The following is a 26,163-nucleotide window of genomic DNA, read 5'->3' as shown; positions in this document are numbered from 1 at the left end:
CCCAAATGACATGACCAGGAACTCATAATGCCCGTACCGAGTGCGAAAAGCTATTTTAGGGACATCAGTTTCCCTAATCCTCAACTGATGGTAGCCAAATCTCAAATCAATCTTTGAGAACACCTTGGCACCCTGAAGCTAATCAAACAAATCATCGATCCTCGGTAATGGATACTTATTCTTGATTGTAAACTTGTTCAACTGCCGGTAATCAATACACATTCTCATTGATCCATCCTTCTTCTTAACAAAACGCACCCCAAGGCAAAACACTGGTCTAATGAAACCCTTCTTAAGCAAGTCTTGCAGCTGTTCCTTCAACTCTTTCAACCCCGGCGGAGCCATACGATATGGCGGGATAGAAATGGGCTGAGTGCCCGGAGCTAAATGTCACGACCCAAACTGAAGGGCCATGACTAGCACCCGACCACACTTGCCGAGCACCAACGTACATTTTATCTAACCTTCATTATTATCTTTTAGGGCTGACGAGATCAATATAAATGGTAGACCTAGATCATGGACAACCAGCAATAAAATATGACGGCATGAACATACATAGCAGGGGATGACCAGACAATCAAGAAACTACATATAAGGTATGAGCTACCACGCTACTATGAAAGACTATACAACAAAAACTAGCCGACAAGGCATACCAAACTATACATGAGCCGACACCTGTCTATGAGCCTCTAAAAGAACATAAGTGTTGCAACATAGCCGGAACAGGGCCCCGACATACCCATAATGTCTATAACAAAAATTGCATACCAAGACCAAGGCAAGTCCGGAGAAGGGATCTCGCCAATCACCGCTGAACTGGACAGTCTACTGTGGTGGGGGAGCTGCACCTGCCTGTCTATCAGGACCTGCAGCACGACATGCAGCGTCCACAAATAAAAGGACGTCAGTACGAATAAAGTACTGAGTATGTAAGGCAAGGAACCATAAATACGATCAGTAATGTAAGCAAGGATAGAGAATATACAACCTGTAACATCTTAGTACCTCTGAGGGCTACTTACATGAAATGCATGATACATATGTATAAATACATAAACCTTTAAAGCATTCGCCTCTGTGGGCATCATCATCATCATATCGTACCCGGCCATAATAGGCTCGGTAGAATCGTACCCGGCCACGTGGAGCTCGGTAAAACCCAACTGATCAGTGGTTGCACAATAGGTGCCGTACCCGGCCAACTATAGCGTGGCTCGGTAGAGTAAAATAGATACATATATATAATGCATGCTCGACTCATGGAATCATATTCTAAACCTTTCGGAGTGACGTAAGGTCGGTATCCTCTGTACACGTTATTAGGACTAACTCTTCACTATGAACCTTATAAGATTTAGGAAGTACGAACAACATTGATAACATAAGAATAAGAGAAGCAACATTAACATCAATCGTTCCATAAGAGGGAAAACAATGTAAGTACTGCTAGCTTCTAAGAGTAGAGTATCTTGGAAGCTCGTTCATTACATTATGTACAATCGGAGTCGTGCAAAAGAAGGAAAGGGATAGCCTCACATACCTTGTATATACTGCCCCAATCTCAAGCTATGCAATTGTCAAAACTCCTTAGTCTACAATAAGAGAAACGATACTATCGTTATCATTTAAGCGTCATAACTATTATGTATCGACCACAACCTATTTTACGATGAAACGGACAGCACCTCCCCTATATATATGACCTCACACCATTCAAAACAGTCACCAAACAGCCCAAACAACATCAATAATAAACATATTGAGCCTCCCAAAATAGTCCACACACAGCCTAATCACTTCATACATACGACGACCACCGTAGTCGTGTCAAACAACCTGGAAATGTTACGGATAACTATCAGCCCATAACCCTACATATATATGGTGTTTATCCACACCCTTCCTCCTCCAAAACTCCACAAGATAGTAGTAAAATACGCAGCCCAACAACAACGCAAAACAGTCCACAAAACAATAACATTACTACCAAGCCTTTCGATATATATCTCACAAGTTCTAGCTTCAATGGCTTAGCCGCAACTTGGATAATCTTAAATACATATAGAGTAAGAGGTTCCTTACCTTTATACAGAAAGAACAACTCCAATTTTACCTTAAATTTCCATGAAATATCCCTCCAATGCTGCCACAACAACAAAAAAGCGAAACTAGCGATCAATTAGTGTTTTTCGGCACTAGAATCACTTTAGAAGGCTTGAAATCACCTAGGATTGATATTAAGAACATGAGGGAGTATTTACAGAACATAAACCCTTTAAAACAACCTCCCACACGAGCTGGAACGACACAAAAATGAGCAACAACAAGAAGAACAAGAGACTTACTAGCGCCACGGAATTCCCGACACTTGATTTGTGTTGTTTGCCCTTTTTTTGGGTCTTGAATCTTGAGAGAACCTTGAGAGGATGTTCCTAGGGTTCTAAGGTCTGAAAATAGTGAGAAGAAATGACTTAAAATGGGTTGGAGGCATCCTATATAGGTCCAAATATCTTAAACCGCCTTAGTGGGCCCCATAGAGAGGTGCTTGGCGCAGTCTCGCAAAAACGCGAATATCTCTCTACTCCGAGATCGTATCGATGAACGGTTTAATGCGTTGGAAACTAGACTCATAGATCTTTAATTTGGTTGGTAGATCACCCCGTAATTCCTTGTAAATTATGAGAAAAGATTAGAAACATTTGACCTAATGTTTAAGTAAAATTATGAACCTAAGTTGCGACAACTTTTGTCGACTTTTGTTTCATAACTCGTTTGACTTCAAGACTTATGATACGGATATTATATGATTAAAATACCTTAATAAATGACCTATTGAGTGTATTAAGCACCGCTAGATTACCTGAAAATACGAGTTACAACATCCTTGATTCGTTTAACTTCTAATACTGGTTAATTACCCTTATACACTCTTGTATCACTTAAGACCAATAGGATTGACTTCTTATCATCTAAAAGATAATTCCTTCTTGGATTTATGTTAACTAATATATGGAATGAACTAACACATGTGGATATGGGTTGTAACACTAAATCAATGCAAAAGTAAATATCCCTGTCGGGTGGCATACCCGGCAGGTCTGAAGGGAAAACATCAGGAAACTCTCGAACAACGGCCATAGAATCAATAGAGGGAACCTCAGCACTAGAATCACGAACATATGCCAAATAGGCCAAACACCTCTTCTCGACCATACGCCGAGCCTTCACGTACGAGATAACACTACGGATAGAATGACAAGAGTCCCTCTCCACTCTAAACGAGGCATACCCGGTAAAGCTAAGGTCACAGCTTGGCATGACAGTCCAAAATAGCGTGGTAAGGTGATAACTAGTCCATCCCCAATATAACATCGAAATCGACAATGTCTAAAAGCAATCTACACGAGTCTCAAGACCCCAAATCACCACAATACAAGAACGATGGACTCGATCAACTACAATAGAATCACCCACCGGTGTAAACACATAAACGGGAACACTTAATGAATCACTAGGTATAACCAGATACGGTGCAAAATAAGATGACACATATGAGTAGGTGGACCCTGAATCAAATAACACTGAAGCATCTCTATCACAAACCAGAATAGTACTTGTGATAACCGCATCTGAAGCCTCAGTCTCAGGCCTGGCTGGAAGAGCATAACATCGGGGCTAGGCCCCACCTCTCTAGGCTCCATCTATGGGACGGCCTGCAGCTGGCTTGCCTCCACCTCTAGCGGCCTGACCTCCAACTCTAGCACCTCTACCCCCGCCTCTAGCTGGCTGGGCGGTCTGTGGAACACCTGGTGCCTGGACCATAGCAATGGGACCCTGCTGCTGCGACTGAGTACCCTCCAACCTCGGACAAGTCCTCTTGATATGACCATACTCACCACACTCAAAACATCTACCCGAGTGATGTGGCTGAGGAAACTGAGACTGACCCTGGCGACCCGAATGACCAGCCCGAAAACTCTAGAGTGGCGGTGCATTGATAGAAGCTGGTGGTGCACTGTAGGTCTGCTGATTGGAATACTGCATCTGCAGACCACGGCTACCTGAAGCGTCGTGAGAGACCTAAAGAGCTTACTGAAAGGGCCTAGGAGGATGGCCTCTACCATATGAATCTCTGCCTCCAGATGAGGCACCACTGAATCTATCTGAATGACGGGGCCTCTTATCCGACCCATGACCACCTCCATGCGACAAGACCATCTCCACTCTACAGACCATATTGACCGCCTCTTGAAAAGTGATCCCACTCCTAGCCTCCCTAGCCATCTGAAGGCGAATCGGCTGAATAAGACCATCAATAAACCTCCTCATCCTCTCTCTCTCGGTAGGAAGTATGACAAGAGCATGGCGAGCTAAGTCCATGAACCTGGTCTCATACTGGGTAACCGTCATGGAACCCTGCTGGAGGCACTCAAACTGCCTCTGATAAGCCTCTCGCTGAGTAATGGGGAGAAACTTCTCCAGAAATGGCTGTGTGAACTGCTCGCAAGTCAAGGTTGGCGATCCAGCTGGTCTAGCTAAGCAATAATTCCTCCACCAAGTCTTGGCAGATCCAGACAAGCGAAATGTAGCAAAATCGACCCCATTGGTCTCAACAATACCTATGTTCCTGAGGTCCTTGTGGTAGCTGTCTAGATAATCCTGGGGATCCTCAGTAGATGCACCACTGAAAATAGAAGTGAAGAGCTTGATGAACCTATCCACCTTCCACAAAGCATCGACAAACATACCTGCTCCATCGCCGGTCTGAGCTACCACAGCCGGCTGAATTGCTCCAACTGGCTGAATTGCTGGAGTTTGAATCTGGGGAGCTACCTACTCCAGAGTGCGAGTAGCAGAAGTTTGGGCCCCTCCTTCAGCTTGAGAGACGGCTGGTGCTACAAGAAGCAATCCCGCTCGGGTGACACTCTCCATGAGGCCTACTAATCGCACTAGAGCATCCTGAAGGACTCGGGTAGCAATAAACCCCTCTAGGACTTGAGATGGGCCCACCGGAGCTGCTGGGGCCGGAACCTCATCATCAAAGTCAATCTGAGGCTCCGCTACTGGGGCTGCTGCTCGGGGTTGAGCTCTACCCTTGCCTAGGCCTCTGGCATGGTCTCGGCCTCACCCTCTGCCCCTCGTGGGAGCTACTGTTGGGGGCTCGAGCTGCTGAGCAGTAGATGAGGAAGCGCGTGTTCTCTCCATCTGCGAAAGAATAGAGTAGAAGTTCAATTAGCATTGAGAAACAAAATCGCACGACGAGAAAAAACAAATGTGAAGTTTTCCTATACTCTGTAGCCTCTTGGGGATAAATACAGACGTCTCCATATCGATCCCTCAGACTCTACTGAGCTTGTCCGTGAATTGTGAAACCTATGTAACCTAGAGCTCTGATACCAACTTGTCACGACCCGAAATTCCCATCCTCGGAAGTCGTGATGGCGCCTACTCGTAGAAGCTAGGCAAGCCACGAACTAAGAAATCTTTAACTCTTCTATTTTAATCCTTTTTACAACTTACATTAACAAGTGATAAACATCTAAATGACAGTGGAATATGAGATTTAAGCGGAAGTCTTAAATAAATATAAAACCAAAATGTTTCGAAAGTCAACATATGTCTCTACCCAGAAACTGGTGTCACAATATCCACGAACTACTAAGATCACTACACACAACTATTTGAAAGAAAGAAGCACTGTCTGTTTCGGATACAAGAGATAACAGAACAGAATAAAAGATAGAGGAAATGTCGAGCCTGCAGACGCCTGCAAGGCTACCTCGGTATCGCGGTAGACTGAAGGATGCCTCCTCTAATGCTGCTGACCAAGCGTTGCTCCTGTATCTGCACATAAGTGCAGAGTGTAGCATCAACACAACCGACCCCATGTGTTGGTAAGTGTCTAGCCTAACCCCGACGATGTAGTGACGAGGCTAGGACAAGACTCTAAATAAACCTGTGCAGTTATATAATATACAGCGGAAGTGTAAATAGGTAATAACAGTTTAAAAAGGGGAGGAACATGCTTCGGGGAAACATATCAATTCTATCAGAAACTTAATAAAGTATGAAAGAACACTCGATGTCTACAATAAATACAATAACAATACTGTTGCGGCGTGCAATCCGATCCCTTATCATTTAACATTATTGCGGCGTGCAACCCGATCCACATATATATATATATATGACTGTTGCGACGCGCAACCCGATCTCTTATCATTTAACATTGTTGCGGCGTGCAACCCGATCCACAGATATATAACTGTTGTGGCGTGCAACCCGATCCAATATAATATCTATTGCAGCGTGCAATCCGATCCACATATATAACTGTTGCGGCGTGCAACCCGATCCAATATAATATCTGTTGTGGCGTGCAACCCGATCCACATATATAACTGTTCCGGCGTGCAACCCGATCCAATATAATATCTGTTGTGGCGTGCAACCCGATCCGCATATATAAAGTCAACAATAATCATAATTAACCGTCCCAACAAGGGATCAACAATAGACTACACTATCCCGGCAAGGGAACTCAACAGTACAAGTTTATACGTCCCGGCAAAAGAGAAACAGTCATAACCAAACTTGTTCCAACATCTAACTATCTCAACTATAACTCAACTAGTTTCAGCATCTAACTACCTCAGCTATAACTAAACTTGTTACAACACCTAACTACCCAGCTATAACCAAACTTGTTACAACATCTAACACAAAGAATCATCAACCTAAGCGTCCGTAATATCAATTAAGAACACAATGCAAGGGAACCTCAACCCAACAATAGCCCGGCAAGGGGGCAACATAATGATCTCTTCTCTTTCTCACTATTACTTCACAATTCACTTCACAACTCGAGCCAATGCTCTAGAGTTTTGATTATTACTTATACTTTCACAATTCGTTATACAACTGGAGCCAACGCTCCTCGATGTTCATCGATCACAATTCTTTCCACAACTTTACACAACAAATAGAAATCTTCACCTAGGCATGAATAATACAACGAGATCATGAAAATCACAATATAAGACTCACAATCATGCTTGACACCAACGCATAGACAGTCGTCACCATGCCTATACGTCGTACTCGACAAGAAACAAATAGCAAATAGGACACAACTCCTAATCCCTCAAGCCAAGGTTAGACCAAACACTTACCTCGATGCAACGAACACAATTCAAATTTCAATTATAGCTTTACCCCTTGATTCTACCGCCAATTGGCTCGTATCTAGTCACAAATTACTTAATTATATCAATAAACGCTAAATGAATCAATTTGAATGCATGAAAATGGGTTTTCTAAAGTTTTACCCAAAAAGTCAAAAATTGCTCCGGGCCCACATGGTCAAAACCCGAAGTTCGAATCAAAACCCGATTACTCATTCCCCCACAAATCCAAATATATGATTTGTTTTGAAATCGGACCCCAAATCGAGGTCCAAATCCCCATATTTTGAAAAAACCTAGGTTCTATCCAAAACACCTAATTTCCCCCATTAAAATCATTGATTTGAAGTTGAAATCATGTTAAAAGAAGTTAATAATTGAAGAAAACTAGTTAAAAACGACTTTCAATTGATATGGAGAAGAAAGGTTGTTTGAAAAATCGCCTCTTAAGTTTTTGGGGTTTTGAAAAATGAAAAAAGACTGAAAATCCCGTCTATTTATACCCCTCTCAGACCCCCTGTGCGGACCGCACAAAGTCGACTGCAGCCGCATAGTAGCGCCCTGTGCAGACCACACAAAGTCGACCGCGGCCGCATAGCCTTCACCGCGCACCGCACAAGGTCGACCGCGTACCGCACTGGAGGGTTCAGAGACCTGCAACTTCTGGTTTTAAGCCTAAAACATCCCGAAACTCTCCCGAGCCCTCGGAACTCCAAACCATGTGTGCATACTACTCAAAAATATCATATGGACCTATTCGTGCGGTCACATCATCAAAATAACATCATGAACATCAAATTAAATCTCGAGATCAATGAAATTTTCTCAAAACTTCTTTAAACATAAATTTTGCAATTTAGGTCCGAATCATGTCATATGACATCCGTTTTTCACCAAATTCCACAGAAATGTCTCAAATCATATATAAGACCTGTACCGAGCACCGGAACCAAAATACGGGCCCGATACCATCATGTTCTAATCAAAATTCATTTCAAATTTCTTTACACAATTCCAAAAAACAATTTCCTTTGAAAATTCATTCCTCGGGCTTGGGACCTCGAAATTCGATTCCGGGCATACGCCCAAGTCCCATATTTTCCTACGGACCATTTGGGACTGTCAAATCAGGGGCTTGGGTCCGGGTCCGTTTACCCAAAACGTTGACCGAAGTCAAATTAGCTCATTTTATAATCAAAACTTATTATTATTCACAGAATTTCATATTTAAGCTTTCCGGCTATGCGTCCGGACTGCGTAAGCAAATCGAGGTGACTCTAAATGAGGTTTTCAAGGCCTTAGAACACGAAAATTTCGTTTAAAAACAAGTGATGACCCATCACAAAATTTCCAGCAACACTTAAACTCCTCTACGCGAACGCTGGAGCATCTTCGCTAACATGTAGAAGGAAACCAGACACTAGAAATCTGTAGCTTCAGCCATCTGCCAATTCTAAATTCCAATCCGTTAACCATCCGAAATTCACCCGAGACCCCCGAGACCTCAACCAAACCTACCAACAATTCCTAAAACATCGTATGAACTTAGTCGAACCTTCAAATCACATCAAACAATGCTAAATCCATGGATCGTACCCCAATTCAAGCTTCATGAACTTATAAACTTCTAACTTCTAACTTCCACATTCGATGCCGAAATCTATCAAATCATGTCCGATTGACCTCAAATTTTGCACATACAATTATCATTATGGACCTACTCCAACTTTCGGAATCGGGATACGACCCCGATATCAAAAAGTTCACTTCAGGTCAAACTTTTCAAAAATCTTTCAATTTTTCCACTTTCGCCAATTAACGCTGAAATGACCTACAGACCTCCAAATCAACATGTGGATGCACCCCTAAGACCAAAATCACTATACGAAGCTATTGGAATCGATGGAACTTCGTTCCGGAGTCATATTCACACAAGTCAACCTACGATCAACTCTTACAACTTAAACTTCAAACTTAGGGACTATATATGTATCCCGTTTCACTCAAACATTCTCCCGAACTCGACACCAAGCACCCCGGTGAGTCAAGTAACTACAAAATAAAATAGAGGGAGCAATAAATGGGGGATCAGGACTCATATTCTCAAAACGACAAGACGGGTCGTTACAGAAGGTATTCGTATATTGAGTGTCAAATGAATTGTTCTTTGATAGTGTAACATTTTTAGTATATGTTTGAAATATTTTTGAGTTGTTAAATATTGTTGCTCATAATACTTTTTACGTAATTTCTAAATATATAAATTATATCGAAAATTTAATGATTGTAATCTTAAATAGACTGACAAAATTAAAAAGATCTCAAAAAATAGAAAGTGTCACATAAATTATGACAAAGAGAGTAATTGATTAGTATAGTTTCTAACGACTAGGTCGTCAAAGATTTCGACTGTGATAAGCTCGTCGATAATTTATATCAAAAATTCAAAATTCAAAATTATTTATTTGATATACATTTGTAAGTTAGTGTTGGACATAGCATTGATTGAAACTTAAAAAAAAAAATTAATTTTTGAAGTTGTTTTGAAAACTAATTTTTGAAAGTTGAAGTTGTGTTTGGACATGCATTTTATTTGAAGAAAAGTTGAAGTTTTGTGAGTGGAAGAAAAATTTCCACCCAAAAACCTAAATCAGTTTTTGAAAACGTGGAAATATTTGATTTTTTCCTTCCCAAAACATGATCATATTTATAAAGAAACAATGTTTTCAAAAAAAAAAAATTGAAAAAATAAAGACAAAATCTATGAAAGCTAAGTTTTTCCATAGAGTTTTCAACGGCATTAATGTCAAAAAGTCTTTCCCACATTTGACAGGTTTTGGTGATTCTCCGTCGAAACATTATTGTTATTATTATTATTATTATTATTATTATGATTATTATTATTATTATTATTAAGACAATACATTTCGTTTATTAATATTTATAAATATTTTACTATGAATCCAATTTTAAATCCGTCTCCGCGTCGGTTATGCTCCGACAATTTTTGGCTTAGAATAAGATTTGAAGAATGAAGTCAGCTGGAGGTCAGAATTGCATAATGCATGATTGTTAAGATATTTTTTACAAATGTATTTATTTATTGGGTGTAATCTGATTTCCATTATCAGATTGTATATTAACGTATCTTAAATTCATCAAAAAGATACAAATTACAGATTATACTGTATTTACTTTTTTAGGTGTATCTAATTTCCTTTACGGGATTATTGTAAACTTATATTAAATTCAACAAAAAGATTATGGCTATAAATACCGTCACTCTGCTTTCATCTAACAATCTAATTAAGTTCAAAGTTTTAACAAATACATATATTTTTCTCAATCAAACAGAAAAAGTGCATTATATTACAAATCATGAATTTTAAGGTTTTAGGAGTTGTTTTTCTCACAATAATTTTTATAGCAAATGCTGAAACTATTGGTGAGGTGAAAATATCTTGCCAAAAAAAATGTCGAACTTCATGTATTTTCGATCTCTGCTATAGGCATTGTATGAAGCATTGTCTGCCTCCCGTTTCTACTAAAGAACTTAATTGTCAACTTGCTTGTTCAACTCATCGTTGCTCCAAATGTAAAAAAGGTATAATTCTTTCCTAAGTTTTTTTATTATATATATACTACAAGAAATAAGGAATTAGTGATGAACAACCTATGTCGCCAAACAATAAATGCTCGTCGCTAGTCCTACATAATGACGGATTATTAAAAAATTTATTATGTACGAATTATTTAGTGACAGATCATTGATGATAAGGAAAATATTCGAGCAACAGTAAAGTTATCTTCGTGCGACATATAAGTCTCGACTTCGAGTCGTAGAAGCAGTCATTAATTAATGTTTGCATTAGGGTAGACCGTCTACATCATATCACTTGGGGTGTGGTCCTTCCCCGGAACATGCGTGAATGCGGGATACTTTGTGCACCAAACTATTTTTTTTAGATATTTTGTAGCTAATTCCTATTTTTTATTTGTATTATATTTGTTCCGACTAATATAACCTAATTTATATCTATTTAACAAACTCTTGGCAGATGGGAAGCTAATGGGAAGCTGCTTGGATGAATGTTCAACAAAATACTGCACCTAGAATTCCATGTAATCTTATGCTGTTTGTTTTAAATTGCAGAGTAGTGAAAACAAATTAGAAAAAAAAAATGCTATCTTGATGACTCCCAATGTAAATCAAGATTTATGCTTCAAATGAAATAGTAATACTTTTGACAACGTCAATCTTTTGGTTTTTTGCAAATACCTTACCATTTCAATGCATCATTGTCGATTAAACTGGTTTGATGTACGATCTGCTGATTATTGTTATGATTAATATAAATCATGAAATATATTAAAATGACGCGATAATTTGATCGAGTCAAATAACCAACATTTGACGAAAACAAAGCTAAATGTAGAGGTGAGGCGGTTAATTGAGGAAGATAATTAATATAGTTTGATGTAAAATTTGTGCCGATTAATTTTAAACCCTAAAAAAAGGGGGTCTTTACATAAATAGCCCATAGGATTCTCTGTTTATTTTTCTAGTAAATATAAATAAATTATACAATAATTATGCATGATTATACACATGTTACATATAAATTATATATGTATTATATATATCCGCTGATTATTTTTAGTTGACGACTATTCTAAGTTCTATTGCTTTTCCTTTCTTCATCCAGGTCACTAAGCATATGCTAATAGTAATATTAACATGTTTCAAAAAAGCAGAGGAATACAGAACTAAATCAGATGCTTTTGTTAAATAGTCAAACATTTTAAGATTCATATCAGCATAGCATAAAGACACAATCCAGATGCTCAATTTCAAACCACACTATCCACTAAAATTGAAAGAAGAGATGGTGCATTCTTACTGTGATTCCTGACAGAAATATAAACAAAACTTTCTGAAACATTCATATTATTAAAGAAGCAAACTTTATAACATATAATATATTGCTCCTTTACCTTAATTTTTGCAATAATAAGGAGGATATGTGAATATGCTCTGTACATACTTATATTAATTAATTAAAGCAAAAGTTGAAAGCACATGCTTGGTCGGCTTGCCCACTTCTCACCTTTGCTTTTACGTTTTTCCAAATGCTACGGATCATATTAGAATGTGATGTTTATGGGTTCTAAAAAACGATTTTAAATTAATATTATGGTATTAATTATTTTTACATTCTAATATTTATAAATATTTAATAAACTTTTTAATATATATATAGAGAGAGAGTCTGAATTAAAGTTAATAGATTCACGTGAAATCGTAATCGATCCTCTAGATTTACCCCTAATGCTACCTCCCGCATATCTCAAATAAATGTAGTTTGGCTAATTGAATTTACTTCTATATTAATAAAATATCTCTTACTAGTTGTTTTCAAATTTAATCTTACTATTTAATATAATAGCAAGACTTGCTTATCGTTTTAGTCAAACGAATGACTTCTGGAACTTAAAACAATAATAAAAGCAGTATAGGAACTCACGTCTCATTGTTGTCTGTGTTTCTTACGACATAAATTTTGAGTTACATAATTTTTTGGCCAAATACGTATACAGCCCATCCAATTTGGCATCATTTTTTATTTTGACACTCTATTTTTATTTTGTTCCATTTTGGCCTTTTAACTCTATTTTATATATTTTATTTTGGTCCTTCAACTCTATTTCTTATGTTCCACTTTAACATAAAAGTTGAAATCAGTGCAAAAAATATAGCCCGTTAAAGCTGAGGTATAATAAATATCCAATTAAATATTGCCACCTGATTTTCTCATCCATGTCAAACATGTCAATATTAAAATACCTGAATTTCAGGGGAAAATTCCATATTACAGCAACTGGACTGCCTCCTTTTCAACTTTATAGCCCATATTTCAATTTACAATTGAGTAGCCCAAAAATAAGAGGCCCATATCCGAAAAAAGGGCGTTATTTCCGTTTTTTGGGAGTCAGAAGTGGGATTTTGTATCTTTCAGCGGGATTTTCTCTCATTCTTTCTATTCTTCTTCCCCAAATCCACAAAAAACGAGATCTTGCGATTAATGCAGCTCCAAAAACCCTAGAAATTCTTCTTCATCTCGAATTAACAGCAAATCAAACAAGAAAAGTGAATTTGTTTTGCTGCAAATCAGCGCAATTTTCATTTTTGTTGCAATTTTGATTTCAACTTTTTGTTCGATGGAGCTTTTTCCACTTTACGTTCTTCATAGTGGTGAATGGGAAGAAAACAAGTTTATCAATTTCGTTAGCGATTGTGTAATAATCCAGTCGACATTCAGCTACAACAATTTAGTTGCAGCTATTTCGGAACAGATTAGGATCGATAGTGAATGAAACACAATAGAGATTAACTTTCTCCCAAATGATGGTTTTCCACCAATCCTGATTTACAACGATACAAGTGTTAAGGTGTATACCGAATTAAAGAAGAAAAACTTGAATTTCACTGAATACCCCTTGTTTGTGACAGTGAAAGAGATTTATGATAATCGTTTGGTTGCTACAAGTTCCAGTTGTTTGGTTGCTACAAGTTCCAAGTCTAATGATGTATCCACAATTGATAGCACTGAGATTATGCCTGATATCAAATTGATTGAAAACACGAAACTTAGTGAAAACATGGGTATAATAGATAATATGTTGAACGATTTTGTTGAGGGGGATCAAGTTTATAAAGATAAAGAGACAGTTATGAATGTGATGAAGAACTTGGTTGTACGCGAGAGGTTCCAATTCAAGGTGAAGAGATCAAGCGCAACAAGGTATGTCAATAATTGTATATTCTGTTATATATATATATATGTATAAAGTAGTATATATTTGTATATAATGTATTAAAATTAGTATATATCTAGTTATGTTTTTGTATACAGGTGTATTTAGAAGTTGAATGATCTTTAATCTTAGGTATCACCTTATGTGTGTGGATGACAATTGTGCTTGGAGTTTCAAATCTTCTGTCGTTTTCAAGGCAAACATATTCAAAGTGAGAAGTTATAATAATAATCACACATGCGGCTATGGTAAAAGATACTTAACACAACGTCAAGCTACTTCGCGTGTAATTGCTAGTATAGTCAAGGACAAGTATGTTAATCCAAAAAAAGTTTACACTGCAAATAATATAATAGAGGACATACAAAAGCAACACGGGATTGAAGTGAGCTACATGAAAGCATGGAGAGCTAAAGGGATAGCAATGACAATGATAAGAGGGAGTTCGAGTGATTCATATAAGGAGTTGTCAAAGTATTTTTATATGTTGGAGCATACAAATCCAGGAACGGTTACAAAGTTGCACAAATCAGAAGATGGATGCTTTCTTTATGCATATGTTTCGCTATATGCATCTATCAAGGGCTGGGAGCATTGCAGACCGATAATGGTTGTTGACGGAAGTTTCCTTAAAGCAACATATAAGGGTACCATATTGACTGCTTGCACACAGGATGGAGCTGGTGAGTTGACTGTATCTACCTTGTTTCTGCAGTTTGTATAATGTTGTGGTTTCATGTATAAAAGTGTATAGGATTTCACAGCTGCTGTTTTTATAAAATTTGCAGTTTGTATAAGGTTGTATAATTGTGTATAACTGTGTATAGGATTTGTATAATTGTCTGAATCCTAATATCTATTTTGTATAAAAAGAAAAAATCCTTCCACTTGCATATGCAATTGTAGATTCAGAGAATAACAAATATTGGGAGTGGTTCTTTGTCCAGGTAAAGGATACTTTTGATGTTAGGGAAGGGATGTGTATAGTTTCAGATAGAAACGAAAATATCTTCAATGCCACAAAAATCGTGTACCCAGAAGCGCACATTCAAGAAACATCACAAACAATTGAAGGATAACTTTTTTTGCTTTGGCTAGAGCTTACACGATAGAGAAGTTTGAGTACCATATGACAGAGATGTGCAAAATTGATCCAAGGGTGCAGCTTTACTTGTTCGAAATTGGTTACGAAAGGTGGTCTAGGGCATATTCCAAAGTGAAAAGGTCGATGGTAATGACTTCCAATATTGTAGGGTCAATTAATGCAGCAAACAAGGATGCTAGAGAGTTACCAGTAATGCGGTTGCTGTAGTACATGACAAATTTGCTACAACAGTGGAACAACAAAAACAGAAAAAGTGCAATGGAGACATCTACAGAGCTTGACGAAAAGTACAACAAACTCCTCCGGAAAAATCTGATTGCATCGGAGCAAATGACGGTAAAATAAATCAAATATAATGATGCTTGTCGTTGCTGACTTGCATTTTACTGCTTGTATAAGGATGTATAACTCTATATAATAATGTATAATGTTCTTTAACTTTTTTTAAAAAAAAAACTTTTGTAGGTGAGGCCTGCTATGGAGTAGTTATATGTTGTGTTTGAAGGGGTAAAGCGAAACATAGTGTGCCTAGAAGAGGGAACATGCAGTTGCGGAAAATTTCAAATGGATGAACTTCCATGTCCTCATGCTTGGACGGTTTTGAAGAACCAGCAGCTGAAACCTGGCCAGTATTGCTCTTTTTACTACAATAAGGATAAATTCCTTAGAACTTATGAATTTCTAGTGAATCCGATGCCAAATGAGAGTTTATGGGTAATCCCAACAGAGGTGCTGGAAGATGTGGTCATACCACCTAAAGGGAGAAGGAATGCAGGGAGGCAAAGAAAGGAAAGACTCAAACCTGCTTCAGAGAAAGAGTCTAAGAGGACGTTTTCATGTTCTGTGTGTGGACAAGGTGGTCACAATAGAAAAACATGTAGGAATCGACAAAAATAAATAGTTAGAAACATAACACTTCCTATTACATTTGTTGTCATGTTGAGTAGTTAAGTTTCACAAACAATAGAGTTACAAATGTTGAGTAGTTAAGTTTCACAAGCAATTGAGATGTTTCATTATACATGTTTTGATTATCCAATAAAAGTGTCTTGTTGTTTTTAATGGTGCTAAATATATTAGATTGTACAAATACAAAATATAACTACAAACAATCAATAGTATTATATGTATACATATGTATAAATGAGAGTATAAGTTTATATAAATTTGTATAACAATGTATATTATTGTATACATATGTATAAACCATGCTATATTAACAAAACTGCAACCATAATGAAAATACAGACTTTGTTAAAGGACAAAAGCAACAGAAATATTCATTAAAATGTAATTCATTCACAGCCACAATGTATAATGACTACCACAAATTACACAAAAATAAAAACATCTATAATATTCTTTAAGGTTATCTCACAAGTAGCAGAATAGTACTTAGACAAAACTAGGCAACAACTCCTGATATATAGAAAAATTACAGTAAAATGGAAAAAACAGAACTATTTTCTCGGTCGTCCCCTCTTCCTCTTCCTGAAAAGTCTCTCTAGGATTTCATCACCACTAATTGCACCGGACTGTTATTTTTTCCTTCCATAATCCCACAACAAAGATCCCCACCTGGTGCGAAGTGTCTCAATGTCAAAATTATCTTTTTGAATTTCCTCACCAAGGATGAAATACTCAGCAAATCCAACAACAAAAGCACCACAATCACTGTAATTAAAAAGAAACAAATCAGATTCAAATTGGTACACTAATAGTAAAATAGTAAAACAATTGAGATTAACCTACCATTTGATATGTTAGGGCATATTATTAACCAGATTAATCTGCAAAGCATCATAATGGGATTTATCGGTATATGCACCATTGTTCCAATCAATACCCTTCTTCTCGACATAAAAATCAGAACTCTTCAAGAAGTAAGGTATCATAATAGTATAAGGTAATGCAGCATCCAAAGCAAGTCTATCATTAATAGCTCCACGGTTAGAGTCATAGATGTGGATACACCTATCTATGAACGTAAACAACCCCAAAACCCAATGGCCCAATTTTGTTCTTCCGCGCTTCACATAGATAGGGAATAAGACGCGGTCAACAGTGTGCAACGGTACATTTGCATCTTAATAATATCCTTTAATGTACTCTTTTATCTCATGCCCTTCAGGAATCACTGAAGGATCTTGATTCACTTTAAAATCTTTATACAGGGAGTTGATTTTGTTAAAAGTCGGTTGTAGTAAACCGCATGGCAACACTCGGCCCATATTTTCCCCTCTCCTCAAATAATAAAAAAGGACATCCAAGTGCTGAGACAAGAAATAAAACAAAAAAACCATCACTACAAGATTTTTTAAATATAGAAATTTATACACTATTATAGAGAGGTATACATATTTATACAAGGTTATACAATCTTATACTGTGATTATACAAAGCTATGTATGCACTATGGGGGTCTCAAACAATAAAGATATGCAACAAATAAAAAAAGGCATTAGAACAGAAAATTATTAAATACCGTGTCAATCAAAGGTCGACCACAATAAGCAAGTGAGTGGAACCAATCCTTCATGGTCACACGACACGAGCCAAAAGTAAAAGCTTTCGCAAGCTTATTTATTTTATCGGTGTATATATTTTTGGCACTTCAAATCACAAAAAATAAAAAGTAATCAGAACTACCTTCATTGACAAGTATAAAATCAGAACATGAAAGATTAAAGAAAGTGAAGATACATTCGCCTCGTATCCATCTCATTATCAACAAACGCGCAAAACTCTTTAGCCAATGGCGACAATGGATCAAAATCATCAATTTTGATCGTGAAAGGATGCTTGATATCAAAAATGAGCTTGTGTGCCGATCCTGATGCCCCCGAATCAAAAAGTGGCAAATATGGAGATTTGGCATATTTTCCTGGTATTTTCTGTCGAACTGACTGTTCAGGAGAAATATAATCATCTTCTACGTCTATGATGGATGATTTGTGAAGCACAATTTGGGACATTTGTAGCACAGTTAAATCTTCATCGCCAATTTCATCCCAAATGTGTCACCCTTGATATCATGTATTTTAGAAAGTATGTTTGGTGTGAAGCAATTTATTCGCTAATTAATTTGAAAAGCATTTTTAAGTATTAATTAGTATTTGATCAAATTTTTAAAAACTGATTCTAAATATATTTTTCTCAAAATATTAAGCAAAAGGTTTTATGCAAAAAAACTAGAAACCCAGACAAACAATTTGTTACTTAACACAGAGAGAATTGGAATGACTGAAACAGAAACATAGTAATAAAGGGAAAATGTCTTCGTATCACCAGCTGAAGATTAGGGACTCGGACATTCTTAAGACAGTTTTCAGGATCCGTCATGGCCATTATGAGTTATTCGTGATGCCTTTTGGCTGACCAGTATTAGAAAAGAGATTTACCTTGCTCCGAAGTTTCATAACCGGCTTCCGAGCCCTTCAACAATTCGAATCGATGCTCAACGCTCCAAAACTAGCCAATAATTATGCAAACCCATTAATATAAACTCAAATACTTATTATGATCCAAGTCTTCCTAAATGACCATTCTCTAAGAGCCTGTTTCGAAAGTCACTTTGGTAATGGATTTGGATGTATTGGGTGTAATTACACAATTTGACATATTTGTTTGGCCAAGTAATTACTTGGTCAACATGAAATTGGGTGTAATTACACTCTCCAATTCTTAAGAGGGAGGTAAGAATTGATGGTAATTATACTGTATAATTACAAGGTTGTCTTTTAGTTTCTTTCCTTTTTATTTTTATTTTAGTTTATTTTAATAACTTTTTATTTCTATTATTTTTAATTTTATTTTTACTTTTTAATTTTTTTTGAAATTTTTAAAAATATTTTTCTTTGTACATTATTTTCTTTTATTTAAGGGTGTCTAACGGGCCAGGTTGACCCGTAACCGGATCGGCCCAGACCGGAAAAAATCGGACCGGCCTGGTACATAGAGGCCGGGTGGGGCTGGGTAGGGGGGTAAAGGGGGTTGGTCCGTTTATTTTTTTTAACGGTTAACCGGACCGGTCAAACTCGGTCCACGTGAACAGTACCGTGTACCAGTTTAACCGGATTGGACCGGTACAACGGCTAAATCTTTTTTTTTTTTAATTTTTTGAAATCTGCGGGACCCACTAACCGTTGGCAACGGCCACCCCTGGCAGGGATTCGTTGCTCAACACCCTTAATTGCATTAATAGCCTCTTTTTCTTTAAAATTTAACTTTTTTTTAATTTACAAAATTAACCTTCTCTAAAACTATAAATATACCCCCTCCTCTTCCTCATCTCTCAATTCTCATTTCTCAATCTCAATTCAAGGTAAATCATGCCTCGTACTTCTAGAGTGCGCTCATATGTTTGGCAACACTTTGAGGTGGTAGAAGAAAATTAAGAAGGTGAGAAAGTAAAGTGCAAGAACTGTGGTCAAGTCTTAAATCTTCGTTCAGGGTCTGGCACAGGCAGTTTAAGGAGGCATATAAAGTATTGTCTTGAGCGTCCTCCAGAAATTCGTATTTAAGATTTTAAGACAATTTGTGTTATTTTAAAATTATTAGACGTATTTATGCTTAATGTTTTAGTTTGTTAGATTAATATGAAGTATTATTAATTTATTATGCATGAAAAGTTAGTTTTACTATTTTTTTGTTAATTTACTTTTTAAATGCAAACTTTAATTTTGTAATTTTGAAATAAATGTAGCACTCGCAATTTATAAGTGCAATTTTTTCCCATATTCCTTGTATTCTTTATGTTAATACTTTGTATTAATATAACTTACAATAGTTATACAAAATACAAAAAAAAAAGTTAAAAAATACACCCGGCCCGGCCCGGCCCCCTCAACCTGTAACCCTTAGGGTTCAATTTTTATCCGGATGAACCCGAACCCGTTAAACCAGGTAAGACCCAACTTGTAACCGGCCCGGATCATAACCCATACGGGCCCAAAAAATCTCAACCCAACCCGGCCCGACCCACCCGTTTAACACCCTTACTTTTATTCCTCTATCTTTACTTCTTGTGAATCCATGTAATTGCTTATATTTTATTTTTTATTTATTTTATTATTCTATTTTTTGAAACTACACCTCCTATTATTAAAAATAATGAGTCATTAACAAACTTGACATACAATGAGTGATGCAATTAAAGTAAAATTTCATTATTGAATGTGGTTATAAACTTATCATGTTTCCTAATCTTAAGTTGCAATGAAACTTACTATTATTATGTTGGAATTTGACATATGTTAAACGATTTTATTTTTTTTTTGAATTTTGAAAATGTGTTTATTTATGGTTCCAATTTACCTGTTTCAGTAGTACTGGCTCACATTGCATGTTTTTCATTTTTTAGTTAGAATTGATAGATTAGTTTTGTCAAACATTTGAATAATGTTATGGCATTACATTTATAAATATTTTATCAGACATAAATTCCATGATGTTCTTACAAAACTTATATTTTTAATTGTTGTAAGTATCTAAACTAAATTTTATTAATTTAAAAATATATATAAATTATTTTTACAATATTAGTTATAAATATATGATTACTAATTAATGTATATTCACGAAAAAATATACATCTTAAATACCAAATATAATATCATTTATACTTATATAAATTTATAGGCATATATTTATTATATTAGCTTTTAAGTTTTGATAATTGCTTAATTTAAAATTTAATCTAATTGTGTAATTACACTTGTGCAACCAAACAGTCAACTTGTAATTACATTGTAATTACACTATGACAAACAAACAGGTTATCGTAATTATACAACTATGTAATTATTAAGCTGTGTAATTACTATCCTAGTAATTACATAAATTATTACAAAGTGGCTTTTCAAACAGATTCTAAATTTTTCATGAATCTTCTTCTGTTGTCAATTTTATTATCGCCGGAACGAAATATAAAATTCTCGCTATACCGATATTTATCAAACCAGTCCCTATTCACATGGCTGAACGTGATACGTCGGCTCACAGATGTATTGTAGTATGTGGCTCTTTTGACCATTTCTCGGTTTCTCCGTCTTTTGTCCTTTTTGTTTTAGATGAGACCACATGAGTTCAACTGCTGGTTCTGGTCCCTGTCTTCCTCTCCTTATTTTATTTGCCAGATCTCTCTCTAGATTCTAGAATTCCCTCTGTATCTTTTACTGTCTAGACCCTCAGATTGCTCGTCTTTTATACACAATTTATCAGAAGCGTATTTAATACTTTAAGCCAATGCATAGAGTGTACCCATTGTATTTTTATATATATATATATATATATACATTTTTCAATTTTATATGTATAGTTATAGTGTGTATGTGTTAAAGTCTAAGGCGGTTTTTGTGGTTATCAACTCATTTCATTAGTAGTACAATGAACCCCCTCCATTGTTTATTTAATTCTACCTGTCAGATTCTGTTCCTTTTGTCACTTTCTGCTTTTCTTTCTTATTCTTTTGCTCTTTCTTTCAGTTCTTCTCTTTTTTCTTTTTTTTGGGTTTTTCTTTTTGTGTGCTTTCCTTATTCGTGGTTCTGTTTGGGTAGTTTTGCACAGAACCAACAGAAGATGTGAGGTTTTAGGGACCTGTCCTTTGTATGAACTGTGCAAATGTTTCACAGCCACATAATGTTTAAGGTCCTTGTGTGCGGTCGATACCGGGGGCCGATATCAAGGCCTATGTGGCATGTCAAGCCTAATTTCGAGGGGCTCGGAGTAAAAACTGAAGTTGGACCCCGAAATGCATACCTCGAGAAAGCATGTCGAAGGCTCATCGCGGCCTACCTGAGGCAATATAAAATCAATGATCGTCATGAAAAAGCGGGAAAGCTCCCAAGGACATGTGGCTAGAGCTGACCATATATGTAAGAATAGTACAAATCCGTATTAGGCCATTATACAGCTGTATCAATAGTATTTCCTCGTCATTATTAGACATGTACTATGTTGGAATTTCTCCCTCCACCCTTGTCATTTTGTAACACACATGAATATTGAATACAATAGAACATTTTTTGCTTTTCTCACGCTCAATACTGTCTTTCAGCTTTATTATTTTTCATTCATTATTCTTCATTTATTGTTCTTCATTTATCTATTATCGGACCCGAGGTCCCTGATTCCATCGAGTTCGAGACCCCGGTTCTTCATCAACATTGGTTTGCATATCTTATTCTCTTTACTTACACTTAACATCTATTGTTTAACAACTAGTATTGAAATAAATTACATATTTTTAAAACCACAAAATCAAATATAATTATTAATACCATTTTCAAGATAAACCGTCATGTTTAAGAATTGAATAACAAAAGTAGTAGCAAGGGCGGATCTAATGCAAAGATTATGGATTCATGTGAATCAATAATTTTTGCCTAGACTATATATTTGTATTAAGAAAATTATTAAATTTGGAACCAAGTTCATTGGCCTATTATAATTGTATATTAAGTTGAGATCATTGCAGGAATCCACAAAATTAAAATTCTAAATCCGCCTTTGAGTAGTAATATATTTTTCCGTGAAGATTCAGTTCAATTAGATCTTTTTTGAAAAAAAGAAAAGAAAAAGAAAATACCATCATAAGTTCTTGATTTTGTAAGTTGAATTTTGAATACTACTACAAAGTTAATTGAATCTTGACCGTATTATTGTAGAAATTCATCTAAATGTAAACAGACAATATGCACACTATGCTTGTGTTTGACCGTGGATTTCCAAATTTATTTTGAAAAATTTGATCTGGGTGAAATTTGGTTTGAAGATGAAAATGTGTTTGGACCTAAATTTTCAAAACATATTACACTCTTTTTTTTTAAAAAACATGAAATATGACTTATATCCATAAGTTCTAAAAATTATCACAAATACCCAATAATACTTTTATCAATAACATTTATTATATCATCGCAAACTATAATCCTGAACATAAATAAATTTAATACAAAATTATTATTTTTATAATAAACTACATAATACACTATCAGATGACCGAGAACACGAAGCAACATTGTTACAAAATAATAAATGGTACGCTCTTTTATAAAATACAAAAGTTTGAGATAATTTTTAAAAAATGTAATAGTTATATTTTGGGCCAAAGCCAGCTTTGGTTTTTGGATTTTGGTTTTGAGTTTTGAAAATTTATCAAAATATAGATAAAATCTATGCCCAAATATGTATTTGCCACGAAAACTCCAAATATATTTGCAAAATCTATGGCCAAACGGATCTTATGGACTAACGAGTGAAAGAAAGTATAGCAATTTGTGCGTGATCTAAGGCTTAAAAACTCAAAAGCATAGGCATATGCTATCTTTTGTAGATTCCACTCCCACTCTACAAAGCTATAACAAAAGCAATATGGTCCCATTCCTTGATTGATGGACAGTACACTCTACCGTACCTTTCCAAGTCCTTTTACTTCTCCATTCTTCGTGAATCTAGACACAAAAGTATATCCTAATAATATGTCTTTCTAGAAAATTAAAAGGGATCCCTTTTCCTTTATCTAATGTCAAGAAATAGAGGCGGAACCAGGATTTTAAGGTTATGTGTTCTAATCATTAAATATTTTTAAATATTTAATAATTTTTTCAATATAAATACAGAGTTTAAAACAAAAGTTACTGGGTTCGACCAAACTCATAGCTACCACACTACCTCCGCCCCTGTCAAGAAACACATATTATTAAAATCAATTAAATTGGAACGGAGGGAGTATATTATTAAAAAAAGGTAAAAATAAAATTACACAAAGATCCAGGTCAATGAAGAGGAAAGGATGGTGCTTTGTAAGTATAATTTCAAACACAAATATAAGCAGAAATTTTCCTTAAAGATCCATAGCATTATAAAAGCAGAGCAAACTTTATTACATGGTGCTTCTCTAAACAAAAATGAAGGATAAAAGCACAAATACTTCCCTCAACCTTTGATATTCCAAAAACATATAAAGGTGGGGAAAGCATGGAATTTTTACATATATAGCCGCAAATCTTTCTTTCTTTTTATTTTCCTCATAATATATACAGCAGAAGCTTAACAGATTTGCACTGCTAGTAGTTAATCAGCCATTGATCTTGTTTCTCCTCCATTAATTACCCATTGGTGTCCTGCATTTAATAAAAATAAGATCAAACTCAGCTCCAATTGATCAAAAGTCAAACCAAGGGACCATACAAAAAATTTCACATTTTTTTTTAAAAAAAAACTTATTTTAAATGAGCGCTTAACCATGAATCTTCAATTTTCATTTGAATTTTTCGAAAATTTAGAAAACGGTTATTTTTTAAAAAATTTAATTCAAATCACTCACAAAAATTCAAAAATAACCTAAAATTACAACTCTTAACTTTCAAATATCATTTTCACTTGAATTTTTTACTTTTTTCCGAAATTTTATAATTTTTATGTCCATACGCCCACTAAAATACGGGTACTAAGCTCCCCATCACAAAAGGGCCGGAGCTCGAGGATCAGACTATTTTTATGACTTGAACCCGTAATCTTCCAGTCGCATGAAGTCAAGGCTCCCATTCAAAAGTCAAACTAAAATGAAAGCCTAAAAAAGGGCAAAAAATACATACTCAGAACTTGTTCAGCTGAAAACCTTCTAGAAACATCCTTACAGATCATTTTCCTCAGCAAATCCTTAGCTTCAGGTGAAACCGACCTGAAATTCCTAGTGGGAAATCTCAAATTTGCCCTTAGAACAGCCTGAAATGTCTCGGTCGGAGTTTCGCCGTAAAAAGGAGGAACTCCAGAAAGCATAATATACAAAATAACACCGGCGCTCCACACATCCACTTTCTCATTATATTCTTTCCCCATTAAAATCTCCGGCGCCACGTAATACGGGGTACCCACCACCCCACTCATCAACCCCTCCTCACACCCAACAAACCACTCCGCAGATCCAAAATCAGCCAATTTCAACCTGTCCTGAGAATCAAAAAGGATATTATCCGGCTTAATATCGCGGTGGGCCACCCCCATTTTGTGACAGTGATTAATCGCGGAAATTAATTGGAACAGAATATTAGCAGCGGCCGGTTCGGATAACGGCCCGGTTGAAACCCGGTCGTAAAGATCATTGTTTGGACAGAGGTCGGTTACCATGTGAAGGAAGTTTTCATCTTCGTAGATTTTGTGGATTTTGAGAATGTTTGGGCTACCGGAAAGGAGCTGAAGAATCTTGGGCTCCTTGTCGAGGCACTCACGGTCGGTGGAATCGAGGAGAAGGGATTTTTCAATAGATTTACAGGCGAAGGAATGACCAGTGACCGGAGAAAAGCATCGGTAGACGGTACCGAATCTACCACGGCCGATTTCTTCGCAAATTTGGAAGTCGATTTTCAAGGCTTGGCTCATATCTCAAGGTTTGTTATGATTTTTTGGGGGTTTTGTTGAACAGAAGAGGTTATATTTATAAGAGTAAAATACCGAATATTCGTAGGTAGGTTTTACTTGAAGGGTAGAGAAATAGAGAGAGAGAGTTAATTCAATAGGATGGTTAGTCCTTTTTTGTACATTTTTATTTGTGTATAATTTAAATATTTAATTGATAGTAACAGTTTAAATTAATTACTTGATTTATTATAATCTATGACTAGTTGACTACTAAGTGTTGTAATTTGAGTTGGTCTCACTCTCCGAGTATAGTTTTATATAACATTTTTATTAAAGAAATTGGAACTCGCTTAGATGTGGACTTTACCTTAAATTGTTTTACTTTATATTTTCTTTAAGTATTTTCTAACAACTTATATAATATGTTATTTTTAAATTAATAAATTTTTAATTTAAGATATTAATTTTATACATACTATTATTGCTGAATCGACGTGTGTAATTTAATATTTTGAATGTTATAAAGTTTAATTTATTTTCTGTATTTTTTTGTATTTCAAATCTGCTTATTGAATATTTATTAAAAATAGTTGAGGCATGACTCGCGACAAGGACAAGACACGAGGCGTACTGCATGTCTTGGTGGAATCATTTTAAAAGTTAGTTCAATTTTCATCGACCTTAAATTCT

The 26,163-nt window shown here is 35.9% G+C and overlaps 2 protein-coding genes across 2 annotated transcripts; one reads left to right on the top strand and one right to left on the bottom strand.

Annotated features, from left to right (window-relative positions):
• Nucleotides 1–15,675: 15,675 nt before the first annotated feature.
• On the top strand, nt 15,676–16,008 carry LOC104221658 (uncharacterized). Its single transcript, XM_009772765.1, has one exon. The coding sequence runs from the start codon at nt 15,676–15,678 to the stop codon at nt 16,006–16,008; it is 333 nt and encodes a 110-aa protein (XP_009771067.1).
• Nucleotides 16,009–23,940: 7,932 nt separating this feature from the next.
• On the bottom strand, nt 23,941–25,556 carry LOC104221657 (phosphoenolpyruvate carboxylase kinase 1-like). Its single transcript, XM_009772764.2, has 2 exons — nt 24,711–25,556; nt 23,941–24,236 (listed from the first exon to the last, which is right to left on the bottom strand). The coding sequence occupies exons 1-2, from the start codon at nt 25,492–25,494 to the stop codon at nt 24,187–24,189; spliced, it is 834 nt and encodes a 277-aa protein (XP_009771066.1). The 5' UTR covers nt 25,495–25,556; the 3' UTR covers nt 23,941–24,186.
• Between the last annotated feature and the right edge of the window lie 607 nt (nt 25,557–26,163).

The sequence above is a fragment of the Nicotiana sylvestris genome, chromosome 4 (assembly GCF_000393655.2).
Source record: "Nicotiana sylvestris chromosome 4, ASM39365v2, whole genome shotgun sequence".
Lineage (NCBI taxonomy): Eukaryota > Viridiplantae > Streptophyta > Magnoliopsida > Solanales > Solanaceae > Nicotiana > Nicotiana sylvestris.
The sequence above is the reverse complement of the archived record's forward strand: the minus strand, read 5'-3'. Positions and strand labels throughout refer to the sequence as shown.

Excerpts from the sequence above, each read along its gene's own strand:
- LOC104221657 (XM_009772764.2), bottom strand. The coding sequence starts at position 25,494 with ATGAGCCAAGCCTTGAAAATCGACTTCCAAATTTGCGAAGAAATCGGC. Across the intron at positions 24,237-24,710 it reads TTCAGCTGAACAAGTTCTGA|GACACCAATGGGTAATTAAT; the intron begins GTATGTATTTTT and ends TATTAAATGCAG.
- LOC104221658 (XM_009772765.1), top strand. The coding sequence starts at position 15,676 with ATGGATGAACTTCCATGTCCTCATGCTTGGACGGTTTTGAAGAACCAG.